The sequence below is a fragment of the Pinus tabuliformis genome, chromosome 2_2 (genome assembly GCF_031772625.1).
Source record: "Pinus tabuliformis cultivar Carrire ecotype Pingquan chromosome 2_2, CPIR1, whole genome shotgun sequence".
Lineage (NCBI taxonomy): Eukaryota > Viridiplantae > Streptophyta > Pinopsida > Pinales > Pinaceae > Pinus > Pinus tabuliformis.
Genome location: NC_142300.1, coordinates 1,220,618,888 through 1,220,636,587, shown reverse-complemented (window position 1 = coordinate 1,220,636,587; position 17,700 = coordinate 1,220,618,888). Strand labels below are relative to the sequence as shown.

General features: G+C 36.9%; 1 protein-coding gene across 3 annotated transcripts in view; it reads left to right on the top strand.

The window, feature by feature from the left end:
• The window catches only part of LOC149197887 (uncharacterized), a 408,075-nt gene that overhangs the window by 61,290 nt on the left and 329,085 nt on the right, over positions 1 to 17,700 (top strand). For all 3 annotated transcript variants that reach the window (XM_089406020.1, XM_089406021.1, XM_089406019.1), the window contains exon 3: positions 12,195 to 12,316. In XM_089406020.1, the coding sequence (XP_089262146.1) occupies positions 12,195 to 12,316 (122 nt within the window). The remainder of the gene's footprint in view (positions 1 to 12,194; positions 12,317 to 17,700) is intronic.

Genomic DNA, 17,700 nt, shown 5'->3' with positions numbered 1-17,700 from the left:
GAGGAGAGTAACCAAGGAGAATGCCTTCATCTGCTCTAGGTTCAAACTTGCCAAGGTTTTCATCAGTCTTTTTGATGTAGCATTTGCTTCCAAAATTTTTGAAGTATTTAACTGTGGGAGTCTTACCGTACCATAGTTCATGAGGAGTCTGAGTGTTGTTTACCCGGACATTTGTCTTGTTGAGAATAGTAACTGCAGCGAATGCGGCTTCACCCCAGAAGGTTGTGGGAGTTCCAGACTCATCAAGCATAGCACGAGCCATTTGTTGAACCGTTCTGTTCATCATTTCCACTACTACATTTTGCTGAGGAGTCCTTGCAGTAGAGGATTCCCTTCTTATTCCATGTTCTTCACAAAAATCGAAAAAATTCATCCGAGGTAAATTCCCCTCCTCGATCAGATCTGAGGCATTTGATTCTGCGATCTAATTCGTTTTCCACCAAGGCTTTGAATGATTTGAACTTTTCGAAAGCTTCATCTTTATGCTTCATAAGTTCTATCCAACACATCCTGGAAAAGTTGTCAATGAACAATATAAAGTATTCTTTTCCTCGAGGTGACCTTTTCCTAGATGGACCACATACATCAGTATGGACAAGTTCAAGTGGCCTGCTAGCTGATCCTTCTCAGGGAAATTAGTTCTGGTTTGCTTACCAAATTGACATGATTTGCATATTGTATTGTTTGGAATTCTGATGTCAGGTAGATCACGAACCCCCTGATATTTGCATGCTTTCCTTATCTATGAGAAGCTTAGATGCCCCAATCTTCTGTGCCATAGCCAGTGTTCATCATTCTTGCTTAGATAGCATTGTTGTTGTCCTCCCTTGAGTATATATAAATTATTTGGAGTTCTTATGCCTTTGATCACTGTTTCTCCTGTGTCAAGCTCACGAACAATGCATCCATTTGATTGAAATATTACTTCATTTTCTTGATTACACGTTTGACTGACACTTAATAAATTATGCTTTAAGCCATCAACATACATAACATTTCCAGCCTTGACCTTTTCTTTCAAAAGAACAGAACCTTTACCTTTTATGAGTGTAGGGGTGTCATTTCCAAATGAGACCTTCTTTTCCTTTTCTAAGGCACTATATGACTGAAGTTTATCTTTATCACCTGTCATATGTTTTGAGCATCCACTGTCGATGTACCACTGATTTTCCTGTCCTTCCGCATATAAGGCTATCCCACATCTTTCTGGTAGCGGTTCTTTCTTTCTCCATGTTTTGGGACTTAATGAAGCTTGCTCCTTCTGAGTTGTTTGTCGAAACCTACTGCATTCAGAATCTTCATGATCGAAGTTGTTACAAATCGAACATTCTATTTCATTTTGAAGAGCAGAAAAGTTATTGTAGGTTCTTTTCATGATCCCAGTGATACTCCTTTGTTTTTGAGCTTCTCTAGTCATGATTGTCTTGTAGGCAACACATTGAGCTGCTTTGTGACCAAAGTTTTGACAAGAGAAACATTGGCCATTGAAGAAACTCCTGCGATTATCAAATCTACCAACCAAATGATTGTAGTTTCTATTGACATCCATTCTTGAGGCAAATTGAGAATGATTTACCTGTGGTTGGTTGTAACTTCTGTTCATCCTTGAAGTAGCTTGCCCCCGATTTAACTGGTAGTCTTTGTTCATTCTTGAGGTAAATTGTCCCTGATTTACTTGGTGATCTGCATTATGCTTTTGCTGTGGATTGTCAACCTGTTCACTTCTCCTTGCTGCATCAAGATAACTTTTGGAGGTGGATGGCTTCTGTGCTTGAGATGCTTCTTCAGTATATCCAAGACCTATTTTGATTAGAGGAGAACGCTGCACTTTGATAATCTCATCTAAAGTTTCAGATCCTTTAGCAAATTTAAGATTAAGAGCTTTTGTTTTCTCAATATCTTTTCTAAGTCCCACAATTTCACATTCTAACTTTTCATTGTGTTTTTCTCTTTCAGCAAGTTGGAATGTCAGAGTATCTATAATCATATTCTTTTCTTCTATACAAATTTTGAGTTTAGAAATTTCTTCATAGAGACCTTCTTCATCTATAGCATCCAACAAATCATCATCTTCAAAAGCCATCAAAAGTCTATAATCATTACGTTGTTCATCTTCATCACTAATTGAATATCCATCACTGTCTTCATGTGTGTAATAGCTCTTCTTATTTACATTTTGTTTTATGTTCCATCTAACTGGTTCCTTACCTTTGTCAAGTTTATCTTTATGAGGACACTTGGCAGCATAATGACTGACTCTCCCACAAGCAAAGCATTTGAAAGGCAGCTTACCTCTGAATCTTCCAGTTCCCCGTTGAAGGTTCTTGACAAAATTAGATTCTTCCTCTTCTTCTGACATATGTTCTGACTCATTGTAATCTCCTTTTCCTGAGGCTTTGAATGCAGCTTCTCTCCTGTCTGATGGTCCCCCTTTTCTCATTTTGTAAGCAGTTAGGATTCCGTGCAGCTGTGACATGGTAAGGCTCTGTAGATTCTGCTTTTCTTCAATGGCAGAAACTTTTGAATCAAATTTAGGAGACAAAGATCTTAGAACCTTTTCAACCAAAACAACTTCCTTTATTTTTTCACCCAAGTTTTTCATACAATTAACAATCTCATCTATACGAAGGAAATAGTTAGCCACGCTTTCGTCATTGTGCATTATGAGATTTTCATACTGAATTCCGAGAGTTTGAAGTTTTGCCCGTTTTACCTGATCATCTCCTTCATAGCTCAGAACGATCTTGTCCCATATTTCTTTTGCGGTTTTGAGCTGCATAACCTTGACGAATTCTGATTGAGATAGACTCCCTAATAGAGTATTGACAACCTTTGCATTTGTTTCATACTGCTTCTTACTAGTCGTATCTGTAGGAGTTGCTGAAGGAAATGTGTATCCTGTTTCCACAATACCCCAAACTTCTGTACCAAGAGATTGAAGATAGGCAGTGATTCTTACCTTCCAATAGACGAAGTTGCTCACATCAAAAATTGGTGGCCTGATTGATGCCTCCTTTTCGTAGTTGCTCATGATGAATCAGTGTTATTAAGTCAAATTCTTTTTCAATTTATACAAAGATTTGTATATGCTACTTCAGTTAATGAAAACAACGTGTATACGCAACTCTGGCTAATGAAACTCGCGTATAACTTGTAGACTTATATTTTAATTTATTCTTCAGATGTTGATCATTAATTTGTGTGTTAGAACCATATAACAGTAGAAAAGTAGAGCAGACAGTCACACAAAAGAACACAAGATATAAGGTGGAAACCCAATGTGGGTGAAAACCACCTGCTGCAATATGTCTCTATCTTCTTTCAATTAGAAACTTCTTTTTACAACGATTCTGTACTGGCGTAGTCTTATACCAGAACGCAGGCTTCAACCTGCAGAAGGCTACAACCTTCTCTCGTTCTCCAGGTTCTCCTGGAAGGGAGCTACAACCCCTTTAGCTCTTGTACTAGCTGAGGTACTAGTACGTAGGTGCTGACCTACAGAAGGCTACAACCTTCTCTTTTCTTCCAGGGACCACGTTTCATAAATTTTCAGACGGGATCCATGAATATCAATCAAACATCAAGTATCTGCATTAACCAAACCCTTTGTACAAACAAATACTGAATCAACCAATAACTTCTCAGAATGCTATAACCAGAAAACAGTGCCAGTAACCAACCACCAATTCTGAACCCAGAGCACTGCAGCAATAAACTGAAGCAGCTAAAACATATTTCAAGAAATGTACGCTACTTCACCAATATAAACCTGCGTACATACGCAACTATGTCAAATTCAACCAGTGTATACGCAGTCTTCACTTGCTTAACCTGCGTGTATACGCGCCTCTGACGTGCCGAACCTGCGTACAAATCTATAAAAGATAATTTATTCTTTTATTTAATCAGACATCAGTTAAACCCAGATTATCAGATTTATAGATCTAATCATGCGCCAAGTATAATAGATCAAAATCCAGTGTTGTTAAAATCGCGATAAAATCGCGATTTTATCGGAAAAGCGCGATTTTTTCATTTGCCCGATCAAATCGCGATTTTTATCCGTAAAAATCGCCACTTTTTTTTTATACCGATTTTTATCGAAAAAATCGCGATTTTTTGAAAACATCGCGATTTTTTCGAAAAAATCGCGATTTTCAAGGAAAAAATCGGCAGAGGCGCGGGCAGCGGGCTTTTATATGGCAAATTCGATTTTTTTTTAATTCATTGTGCTGTCGCCGCGCGGAGGAGGAGGAGAAGAGGTGAGGGAGAGGAGCTGAAGGGTTTCCGTCGGATTTGGGAGCGAATCCAAGCGTTTTTAGGAGGAATCCAAGCCAAGATCACCAATTTGTCTATAAAAGAGGTATGTAGATTAATTTTTTTTGGTTTTGTTTCTATAAAAACTTTGGTTTTCATTGTTTTTAAAGAATTTTTTGAAATTTTTCATTGATTTGGGATGGGTAATTTGTTATGACTATGAGAACCAATTTTTTATTTTTATTTTCTCATTTTCTTTAAACATTGTTTATTTTTTTTGAATTTTCATTGTTTTTTGGCATTTGCCATTGGCATTTGGTTGGGTAACTTGGGTTTAGAAATTGGGATTTTGGAAATAATTAACTTGTAATTTTGCAAATGCTAAATTGTAATTTGTATTATGTAATCCTAAATTCCTATTTCCTAATCCTTATTTTTAATTTTTTCCATAGGTTTGCAAATTCAAAATTCAAAAACAAACATGCCAAGGAAATTGGATCCTTTCTGGGAATATGGTGACCCTAAAACTCCGAATGATAGACAAAACTTGTATTGCAAGTTGTGTGGAAAGGAAATATTCGGGGGGGTGTACAGGTTGAAGTTCCACCTTGCACAAATCCCTGGACATGATGTGGGGCCCTGTCTAAATACAAATGCTGAAATTATCCAAAAAGCCATGAGAGCATTGGGAGAATTAGAGCACACTAGAGAGGCCAAAGAAGAACTCAAAAGGCAACTAAAAAGGTCAGCTGAAGGAAGTGGGCCAAGTGGCACTGGTTCTACTGCAGCGTCAGTCAATCCGGTAGCTGCATCATCATATTTTGTTCCTCGAACCACACCTGGTTCACAACCAACTATTGGTTCAATGCTAAAAAGAACTGAAAAAGAACAAGCTGACAAGTTGATGACAAAATTTCTCCTCTGGAGTGATATTCCTTTCAGCATTATAAGGAATAATCCATTTTTCCAACCTACTGTTGATGCTATTGCCAGTGTTGGCCCGGGGTACAAAATCCCTTCTCTTCATGATTTCAGAGGCCGGCTTCTTCAAGATGAAAAGCGTGACTGCACCCAAAGATTGGAGGATTTTAGGGCATCATGGGCACAAACAGGATGCACTGTTATGTCAGATGGTTGGACTGACCAAAAGGGGAGAACCCTTATAAACTTCTTGGTTAGTTGTCCCAAGGGGACTATGTTTATCAAATCTGTTGATGCAACTCATCAAATCAAAGATGCAAAAACTTTATGTGATTTGCTGGATGTGTTTATTTTGGAGGTGGGTGCAGAAAATGTTGTCCAAGTCATAACGGACAATGCTGCAAATTATGTTGCTGCTGGTAGAATGCTTATGGACAGGCATCCTGCTTTATTTTGGACACCTTGTGCTGCCCATTGTATTGATTTGATGTTAGAGGACATAGGGAAAATTCCCTTTGTCAAAGAGGTTGTTGACTCATCAAAAAGCATCACAAAATTTATTTACAATCACACATCTGTGCTTAGCTTGATGAGAAAATGCACCAACAACAAAGAGTTGGTGCGCCCCGCCATTACACGGTTTGCGACGAGTTTCATATCTCTTCAATCCCTCTTGAATTCTATGTGGGATTTGAAGAGAATGTTTCTTTCAGAGGAGTGGCGTGCTTCGTCAATGAGCCGCAAACCAGAAGGAGAGGCTGTCTGCAGACTAGTTTCATACCAGGAAGACTTCTGGGCGGGAGTGCAGGAGGTGTGCGCTGTTACAGAACCTTTGGTAAAGGTTCTTCGGTTGGTTGATGGTGAGAAGCCCGCAATGGGCTATTTGTATGAAGCCATGGACAGGGCCAAAGAAGCCATTCGGTCCTACTATGATGACAAGGGAGATGATGGGTTCCAGAGACAACTCCTTCTATGGAACGTCATTGATGAGCGATGGAACAACACACTCCATCGTCCCATTCATGCTGCTGGGCTTTTCTTGAACCCTGCATTTTCTTATGCATGTGGGTTTAATTTTGATGTTGAGGTCGTGGAAGGATTATTAACCTATGTCCAGAAGATGGTGAGATCTCCAGAAGAACGTATGGAGATCTCTAGACAAATTGAGCAATATAAGTTGTCAGGTGGCACATTTGGCTTTGAGATGGCTGTCATTGATAGGACGGTTAAAATGCCAGGTATTTTTTAGTTTGTAGTATGTACTTTGTAACTTTGTTTCAAATTTCATTGTTTCTTCAAATTCCATTTTTTTCTTATGTTTATTTAAAATTTTATTTGTAATTTTGTTGTAGACGCATGGTGGAAGATGTATGGTGGCAGAGTACCCCTTTTGCAAAATCTTGCCGTACGCATCCTCAGCCAAACATGCAGCTCCTCGGGATGTGAGCGCAATTGGAGTGTATTTGAAAAAATACACAACAAGAAGCGCAATAGGTTAACACTTAAACATTTAAAATATTGCAAATTTCCAAATAAATTTTTGAATTCATTAAAGTTTTAAACAATATTTTTTTTATAATATTAATTATTAATTATTAATTTATTATTTCATGAACTTTGTACAGGTTGGAGTCCCATAGACTTAATGACATGGTCTATGTCTACTACAATCTTCGATTGTGGGTGAAACAACTAGAGAAGACACCTGATACGGAAGCCATCTCATTGGATGGGATTGACACCACTGCTGAATGGAGGGTTGAGACCGAGAGGCTTCTCATGGATCCCACTGAGGATTGGTTAGTGCAGGATGAGGGGGAGGAGGAGGGGGAGGAGGAGGAGGAGGAGGAGCAGGAGCAGGAGCAGGAGCAGGAGGAGGAGGAGTTGGAGGAGCAGGAGGAGGAGGTGACACCGCCTACCCAGGCTACCACTACCACCAGTAGAGGACGTGGTCTCCGTCCACCTCAGCCTCCTGTAGCTGCTACTACTAGTTCTTCAGCTTCTAGAGCACGTCAGACTCCACTGCCATTTCCACCAGCACAGGCACCAGCTTCTACATCTAGAGGGAAAGAGAAAGCTGTGCCATATTCTCGCAAGAGGGGCAGAGGAAATCAATAGGATTAGACTTTCATTTTATTGTATATGACATTATGACATGATGAGATACATTATCATATTTTTTGTTGATATTTTGAGGCTGAGTTGGACTTGGGACTCAGGACTTACTATTCAGGACATGATTCAATGTTATGTGTGATTTTAGCGCTAGAAATGATATTAAACATCTTATATATTAGTTTTTTTATCATATTTATGTGTCAATGTATTTATTTTATGTTGTAGATGGTTTAGATATTAAAAAAATTGAAAAAAAATGAAAAAAAATGAATATTTTTGTGCCAAACGCTTTTTTCCCGCTTTTGTCGATTTTTTCCGCTTTTTTCCCGGCGCCGATTAAATCCCGATCGCGCTTTGTGCAACATTGTCAAAATCACACAATGATACTACTTATTCAAGCCTTGAGATCTTGACCCTTCAATGGAACTTAACCATCTTGTAATGCTCAGGCTCCTCCTTGATTCAGATCTAGCTATATCTCACCAACCAATCACTAGTATTCCAGATCATGCTCCTCTTAAGATATTCAATGCATAAGTCCATACTCTTGCCAAATGATTTCATTCTCTTTTTATAGTCTTAGGCCTTACTCAAACCATGGTCCAAAACCATAGAGATCCAATACTAGGGACCCAATACTTGGGTTCAACACTTGGAATGCAATACCAAGGATCAAAACCATAGGTTCAATTATGTCGGACTAAATACCATGGACCAACTATAAGTTTTCCCACATGTACGCGCTTTTCTTTTGCATGAACGTGCGTGCATACGTATACGCGCCTTCTGATCGGTACACCCGCGTGTATACGCGACTTTGTTACGAGTAACCTGCGTATACCTCATTTATTTCAATTTGAGAGCCTGAACTGTGATCTGCCATTTTGAGTGAGTTGCCATCAAGGACAACACCTGTGCCATAGTGCCAAACCTGTGCCATAATGCCAACACACATCTCTCCAAAGATATAAGCGACCAAAATTCTCCCAAGGAGGGCCAAAGTAGTTCAAGTGATGACGATGAAACGAAATGATCCTCTCCTCTATTTATATAAGGAGAATGAGTCCTAATATTAGCCTGAAATCCCCTAATAACAAGTTAAATCACAAGAATTCCTTGGGGTACAAGCCAACCCACTAGCTTTTGATCATAAATGCTCAAACAAGCCCACACGTGTGAGTTGCTAGGCTTCTAGGGCCGACGTTGTGCATGAAATAGCCTCCAAATGCCATGTCCAAGTGGTAGAAGGTGCCAAATGTGATGTAGAAGCATGTGAAAGTCATGATTTGGCCCTCAAATCTACCTCAATGGCTCTCCATGGTCCAAAATCTAGTTGGGGTACCAAAAAGTGGTCTTTATGGGTCTCCAATTGTGAAAAGTGTCCATCTCTGCTCCAACGTTGAGGGATTTTTGTGTGCTACTAGGCCTCCCAAGTCTCTAAAGGTAAGATCATCCTCATTTGGGCCCTGAATTAGCTACCATCCCTCATAAGGTGCTAAGGCCAACTTGGGGTCATGCTTGGTCCAGGTGTGTCGTCCTGAAGAATCATCAAATCCAGTGTAAAGTGTCATAGTGTCCTGGGTGCAAGGAGTGCTCTGGTATATGTGCGATATGATGGTGTTGCTAGGAGACCCAAGAGTCTCAACACTTCTCTTGACAGTGCCAATATACTCCTTTGATGGCCCGAGTACCCATGGGTAAGGTGCCCAAGACATGGGTTTTTAAACCACTTGACGATCACAATAGAGATTCTAGTGAAAGCAACTAGTCATCAGGGACAAAAATCATTATTGCCTCTAAGTGAACCAAGCTTGAGTGTCATGGGCTATTTAATACTTCAAATAAGGATCCCTTTCCAAAATTAGGGCCTTGAATTCACAATGTGTTTCCTCCTTAGGTAGGAGTGGCTAAAGGACAACACTATTAGGTGCTTCCAACCCCTAAGGGGAAGTAATATTTCCTCAATCCACCCTTCAATTGATAGGTGTTATTGAATAATAGTGATTGCAACGGAGGGGACTAGACGTCATGGCCAAGTGCCATGGTCAAAGGGATCGAGTGATGGGGGATCCACATCTTGAGTGTATAGATGTGAGGAGGGAGCAATCGTGGATGCATGAGTAACCAACTCGACCTTTGTTTTCCTCCTCTCTTGTGCGTATTTTTCTCTCTTCTTGATTTTTTTTCCTTTGTATTGCTGCTCATAGGCCAAGGATCAGAGCTTGCTTTGAATGATGTGGCAATTGTATTACCCCTTAATGATGAGTCAGTTTATCACTCATTAGGGCTAGGACATGCAAGGGTTTCTTCTTTTGATGTAATGGAGTGACGTGCTTAGGAACCAGGTGATTTCCATAATGAGTGAGGTAGAGCTTATGCTAGGCTTTTTCCCATGTCCTAATTTGTATGTCCCTAGCCATCTTTTGCATTTTGATTTTTGTTTCACTATGGCCATGGTATGCTCTTTTTGTTTTTTTTAGTTGCATCAACCTCCTAAGGCAAAGTTTCTGGGCCTAGCCGAGTTATGTGGACATATGGGTGTCAAATCCCAAAGAACCAATGGTTAGTTGAACCTGAAGAATGGAGGTGAGATAAGGGCTTGTAATGTATGATGAAAATTGTTAAGTATGACATTGGGATAAACAAAATTACGCTATCTCAATTAGGGCTTCCCAAATGCTTCTCCTATACCTGTTTGGCCATTAGGGGAGGTCCCACTAGACTAGGATCGAAGATTAACCCCCCATTTAAGGTCAGATAACAAGACTATGACCAAAACCCATCCTTTTTCCAGATCACCCCATAATCCATACCAAATGCCCAAAAACATACAAGCATAAATACCTAATTGCAAAATGATCAAAGTACCTTTTGAGAGGAAGCCCACCTTCGTTCATGTGCTCATCCCAGAGGGGTGAGAAGCATATGGTTGATGCAAGTGGTGGAGATATATTGCACATCATCAGCTAGTGGTCACTGTCAAGGGTTGCTGGCTACATGGTTGATCGACTGTCTATCAAGAATAGGAGAAAAAGTTCTCCTATAGGGTTACCCATTTTGGTGGGTAACAGGTAGCATTCTCCTTAGAGGGAAAAAGCCATAGAGTAAGCATGTTGGAGAGATATCAGCCCAAACTTGAAGAAAGCAATTGAATGAGGGAGAAGAGGTTCACATCTGCTCCACCTGCAAACCCTACGACCACCACTGCCCAGAATACACTGTAGTATTTTGGCTGAGAAGTAAGAAAAGAGGAATTCACTGCCCTAGGAAAGGGCACAAATCTACAAGTTTTTATTTTGAATCATTGGAAAAACCAGAAAACTGACAAAGGAGTGTGTTGTTGGAATGAAGGGTAAAACCCTAGATATATGTTTCTTGTTTTAGAAAGAGATTTTGAAAAACCCTAGTTTCAGGACGAAACAACCTTGATATAGCATTGGATAGAAAATTAAGAGTCCACATTGGCCTTGATACCATGTTAAGATCACAAGTAGATAGTGGATCCATGGTGAACTTGCCGACAAACCCTAATCTAGTCAAGAAAAACACGGTACAATGTAACAACACTTAATGATGAACACGAGATGTGGGTGCTTGTAGGCTAAAAAAAGTCAAGTCACCAATTAATTAATATGATTTTACAATTGACTCATGAGGTGTGTATTTATACATAGCTTATGAGATGGGGTGCATTCCTCCATAAGTGGGTTATGGGCCAACTATATGCCTAGGTTGGACTAGGGCACCTGGAATAATCTAAAGTAAAGTTCACTAGGTCAGCTGTAAAACCTTAACCTAGTAATACAATAACAGAGGTGCTTAGCCATAATATCAAATAACCCCGAGTGAAGATTACCATCATTTCAACTCTGAGTACACAATCCATTATGAATTAAGTATTATTAAGTAAAAAGAAATGCAAGTTCTTGATAGTGGTTGCTTCCTCACCAAACAACTACATCCTACCATATATTTTTATAGAGAGTTTAGGATAAGCCTCAAGTTGCGTTGCTTAAGTTGGCACTGAAAGATATGAGAGAGTCTAAGAAGCGAGTAATGAATCTGACACAATTTACAAGCTATAGAACGTTGATAATATTTTTATTGCTTGGAATGACAATGTATACAAGGATTCACATTGTGACTTCAATGAATATCAAACCATACATATGGAAAAACTGATAATGATCCAAGCCCATGACAAATTGGTAATTGAATGATAGTTGTCCATGTCCATGAAACAACCCAACAACCATAAATGTTGCTCACATAAGAATGTTACATTCCTAAGTTGGTTAATGCTCTTTCTATCTTTGAACGAGTGATCTTGCCATTCTCTGCACATATGATTGATACGAAAGTTATAGGACTAGTATTGTTTTCAATAATCACATGTTACCACTTTAGACTGTGTATGGGAAATGTAAAAGAATGGATACTTATTTCATTGCTGTGGAATGATATAATTGTGGGTTAATATATTGGCTAATTTGAGAAAATAATTCATTTGAAAAGACTATTTTAAAGTGTTTCATTTGTCTGATTCATCAAAGGGTGCTCTTTCTGTGAAGGAGTAGAAAGCTTTTCAATTGAATACACCGATGTTTCAATTTGTATAATCTGAAATGCATGCCAAACATGCATTTTGTTGAGCATTGAATTTGTAGTTAAATAAGTTTGTCCACATTAGCCTGATGTAACTTGTTTTGGTTAATTATTTACTTCTTCTCTTGCTTCACTTCTCTTGACCTGTTTTTGAAAGGTTTTGATGAGATTATAGAGTGGATAGTGCCTTATTCTGCTTTGTAATTTCTTTGGTGTTCTTATTTGTGATATTACAACTACAAACCCTTATTCTTAAGTTCCTTTTGCCAAATTAACGTGGTTGTCTGTAACAGGGATAATACAAAGACTGCACTATTGGATGCCATGTATGTGTTTCTCAAGAAGCCAGATTATATCAAATATGTGTCAAATTTGGTCACTGTTTGTTCTCGAATTCTTTTGACTGGACCACCAGGTGAGCAACTATTTTTTTGTCTTAGTTAATACGCATGCTTCAAATTGCACTGTGATATGCCTGGTCAGTTCACCAGTTTTTTATAAGCCTGCTCATGCTGGCAGTTAGACTTGAAAGGTCATGACAGATTTTGGTAAGCAGCAGAGTTGTACTTATTGATGATATTGCTGATATATTGAAATTATTGCGATAATATTGCCAAAACCAACCTTGGCAATAATATTGGTAGTATATGTCGTGATAATTTGCCCATTTAAAAATTTAAATTATTGCAATAATTTCAATTTATTGTGATAAATTTAGGTAACTATTGGGATAATTTGAAAAATTGTCACTCTATTTGTGTCAATATTACTTTATAAAGAAATTCTTGGTCATTTAACCCTCATTGATATGCTTGGTCAGTTCACCAGTTTTTGATAAGCCTGCTCATGCTGGCAGTTAGACTTGAAAGGTCATGACAGATTTTGGTAAGCAGCAGAGTTGTACTTATTGCTGATATTGCTGATATATTGAAATTATTGCGATAATATTGCCAAAACCAACCTTGGCAATAATATTGGTAGTATATGTCGTGATAATTTGCCCATTTAAAAATTTAAATTATTGCAATAATTTCAATTTATTGTGATAAATTTAGGTAACTATTGGGATAATTGGAAAATTGTCACTCTATTTGTGTCAATATTACTTTATAAAGAAATTCTTGGTCATTTAACCCTCATTTCGCAAAAATGAGTTTGAGGAGTGAGATCTGAGTATACTGTGACTGTTTTCCATCAAGCAAATATGGGGAAATCTATTTTTAACATTACTTAAATTTACTTAAATTTGTTAACATTATCATTAATTGTTTCAGGATGCTTGAGAATGGTTCCAACCTCATTAGATCTCTTATGGAAAGGAGAATTTTAGATCCCATTCAAAATTCAGCAGATTTAACAGTTCACAAGATTTCAAGATTGGTAGGATTGAAACATTCCCACTAGATTATGTCATGTATGAGGATATGGAATTGACATTTAATTGAGAGCACCAAGCCCTCTATGTACCTCGATGTTGATGGCCATTGATTATTGAACTCCTCTATCATGACCTTAGTAACTGTAACGAATAAAATATATAAATAATATAAATATAATGTAAAAGATAATAATCATAAATAATAGTTAAGTTAAGCTAATAATTAGGTTGAAGAGGCATGTCTAATAGGACATGACTCTTCATGAAGAGATGCTTGCGTGATATATAAGCAAGCCTCTTATTGTCATTGTAAATCATTATCATCATCATTCTTATTCTTATTCACATATTTAATATAATATTTATATCCTTAATGGATAATTTGATATTCGAAGTCTTTTGGAGTAATTAATCTTAAGAAGGAACTTTGTTCGCTTCATTTGGTATCAGAGCCACGTTTGGCTGATCACCAAGCCTTTGGTTATCAACCTATCATCAACGTTGTTGCTGTCATAATTGAAGCGTTTCGCTATATATTGGGAGATTCTCCATTTTTTAGGCCTTTGGCCATTAAAAAAAAAATTAACCAAAAAAAAAATATAAGTGAATAAATTAAAAAAAGAAGAAGAAAATAAAAAGTAAAAAAAAACAAAAAACAAAACGGATACAAAATCTCATACCAAGTATATTTAAAGCTTTTTACGTGGAGAAGCCCGTGGTTTTGAAAACAACCCATGGTAATTGCCCATGGTATTTTAAAAAGTTAAAGGGTATTTTAAAAAGTTAAAGGAAAAAAAAAGAAAAAGAAAAAACAAAAGGAATACATTTTACTTTTTACGTGGAGAACATTTTAACAGAGGTTTTAAAAACAACCCATGGTAATAGCCCATGGTATTTTAAAAGTTAAAGAAACAAGAATACAAAAGCTTTTACGTGAAAGGTAAATATTACTTTTTACAGGAGGTTTTAAAAACAACCCATGGTAATAGCCCATGGTATTTTAAAAGTAAAAGATATTTTGATAACATTGGAGAAAAAAAAAGTGTGATATAAATAATTTTAATCGTTCAAATCTAAAGATTGTGACCGACCGTACCAAGAGTCACGTCTCATCCAAATTTTCCGAGAAAAAAATATTATTATAATTATATAAAAAGGATACTATATAAGCCTTATATAGTTACATATAAAAGGAAAAGTGGGTCTCAAAAAAGTATATATAAATTTTATATAATTATAATTTTATAATATATATAAATTATTATTATATAAATTTTTTATTAAAAGAGCGAACCAAAAAAAAGAAGAAGAGGAGAATATTTGAAAAATATATATAGGAGAAATAAGTGATATTTTATAATAAAAATAGCTCCAGTTGACATATTGTTTACGTAAAAACATCAAGGAAAAAAATCGAGACTAGTAATGAAAGGTTTCCTGAAACCCGTAGTACATGTGTTCGCACACTATTTAATATCAAAGGATCACTCGCAGGAAGAGACATCATAATCTCTATCAGTCCTACTGAAAGAAGTAATTATGTTAGTCCTAAATGTGCTAATCAATTGGTGATTCCTGAATCAAATATAGTTGAAACAAATTTTTTTGGCAAACAATACGATATAAGCAATTTACACCTAAATATTGGAGATTATACTTTTACCTCACAATTCACCGTGCAAACCCTATCTTTTAACGATAGTGACATTGTTTTGGGATTACCATGGATGAAAACTCTAGGTTCCTTTATTCTAAATACTAAGAAAAAGTTTTTAACATTTTCTTACAAGAAGAAGAAAATAACGCTCCAAGATGTTACACTGAAACCTAATTCAGTAACGCCAGAAGATATATCGGATATTTCAGAAGTAATTTCTCAAGAAGGTAAAAAAGTATTACAAAATATGCAAAATGAAATTGACAAAATCACTATTGACAAAAATGAAGAAGTTTCTCGACTTAAAAACCATAGTGAAAAATTGCTGACGCAAATTAAGATACTAAAGAAGGATAAGAAGTCATTAGAAAATCAGGTACAACAACTTATCAAGAAGGAAGCATCAAATGTAGGAATTCAAGTTGATAACAAAACAACACATACCGATTCAGTGAATGTCACAACTCAGGAAGGAGACAAGCAAGTTGAAGAAAAGACGCGCGTGGATGTTGCAACTCAAACGATGAACATCCCCAATGAATGTTTCATAACAAACTCAACATCTTCGCCAGAAGAAAACATAAAAATTATCGCATGCCCAGTAAGGAAAAATCAAACAAAAGAGGTTCCATATCGACATTTGAATCATGAGAACAGACGAATCAACCATGCTACATATTTGAACAAGTCAGAACCGAAACAACAAACTGATGTTCTGGATAATAGTGATGTAATCTCAATCTAGTCTTATGCTAACAAGTCGTCACAAAATTCCAGTGATCAGAATGCTATACAGAAGATTAATCTGGGATGGTCTAATCCCTTCTCGGTGCGACAATTTTGTTTGTCACTAAGAAGATCATATCAACTTGTATCGACGAGGATGACTATTCCAAAACAGAAAGACTTTCAAAGCCGAAAAAGAGATCAAGCTTTTTTTTCATTGACAAGCTTTGAGGACAAAGCTTTTTGAGGAAGGAGGCAATGTAACGAATAAAATATATAAATAATATAAATATAATGTAAAAGATAATAATCATAAATAATAGTTAAGTTAAGCTAATAATTAGGTTGAAGAGGCATGTCTAATAGGACATGACTCTTCATGAAGAGACGCTTGCGTGATATATAAGCAAGCCTCTTATTCTCATTGTAAATCATTATCATCATCATTCTTATTCTTATTCACATATTTAATATAATATTTATATCCTTAATGGATAATTTGATATTCCAAGTCTTTTGGAGTAATTAATCTTAAGAAGGAACTTTGTTCGCTTCAGTAACAATGTACGCTTCACTCAAAGCAAAATCACTAATTAAGCATGTAAAGCTATTTTAATCTTATTTAAATATTTAGAAGGTGATATTGGTGATGAGGATCCCAATATAGGGAGTGACTTTGATGTTATGTAGCTATTTGTTGTAGCATATTTTTTTTTAAACTGCCTTAGGTACCACATGCACTTCCCACTTACAGTCACCTAGGCAGAACCTAGGAAAGGCTACTAAGTCTACCACTCGACAAGTAAGGACCACGCAAGATAGTATGTAAGATTTATGTGTATGGGCAGGATAGCAGAGTCCAAAACTATCAAGTGCCTAGACACTTCGAAGTCTCCTATCTACAACGGATCTAAAACACTGAGGAACAAACTTAGTAGGGATATCACCTAGTCTACCCCTAGTGTGACGTTTCTTATCTCCGAAGAGTCTTCCTTGTAAACGAGACTCGCAAAGTGAATTTTTTCACTCTTTATTTTACTAATTTGAAGTTTTCATGACCTTGGAGTGTGACCTCACCACCACTACACTAAGGCCCTAGCTTGAGTTACAATGTTGGTGCTTCCTAACTAGAAAAAGTTTTTCTTTTATTTGAAATTAAGCATTACTTTAAATGGCTGTTCCTTACACTAACAGGGGACAGAGTGAAACTGACTGATGTATCAAGGCCCTTCACAATCCAAAATACAATTCCAGATATGCACTTTTCACTTTCTCTTCAATGAAAACCCCTTCCCCTTTCTTCTGCCCTTATCTATATATAAGATTTGTCTCTAGATACAGGCCATATCACAGACCATAGTAACTAAAAGGATCTTTATAACCTCTTTGTTGATGTATTTTTGTTCAGAGATGGATTGCACTCGGTGCTATTTTGGTTGTGTATAATGGTTTGGATTCATATGCACACACACACACACACACACACACACATATATATCTATATCTATATCTATATATGTATATTTTTCTTTTTTTTTCTCAAAATGTTAATATTTTATGTATTTTTTGGTTTACTAGTCCAGTTTTGATGACATTGTTGAGGAAGTTGTGACTGTTATTGCAAAATATAACATCACAGTGCAAAGCTCACTAAGCACTCTAGAATAGGAGCAACAATGGGATCAATCACTAGTGTAAGCGTAGCAACCATTCCCTTGCTATTCTGTGGTTGGATATTATCCCCACAAGGGAGTCTTCCCTAGTAGAATTTAGGGATAAGATAATGTTAAGCCCTATATAAGCCCCATGTTACCCATAAACCCCTTATTAAGCCCTAGATATTGAGTGATTACTTATCTACTGTTCTATTGTTATGTAGGCTATAACCCCTCATGGTCCCATTTTATTATTATTGTATCCTTTGTCTCCCATATATTTACTATGGAGACATAGTCTTAAGATCATCAAATATTGTCTTGTTCGTTGTATTTATAGGTTTCCCCTTCAAAGTGTACTGTAATTCTTGGTTTCTTATCAT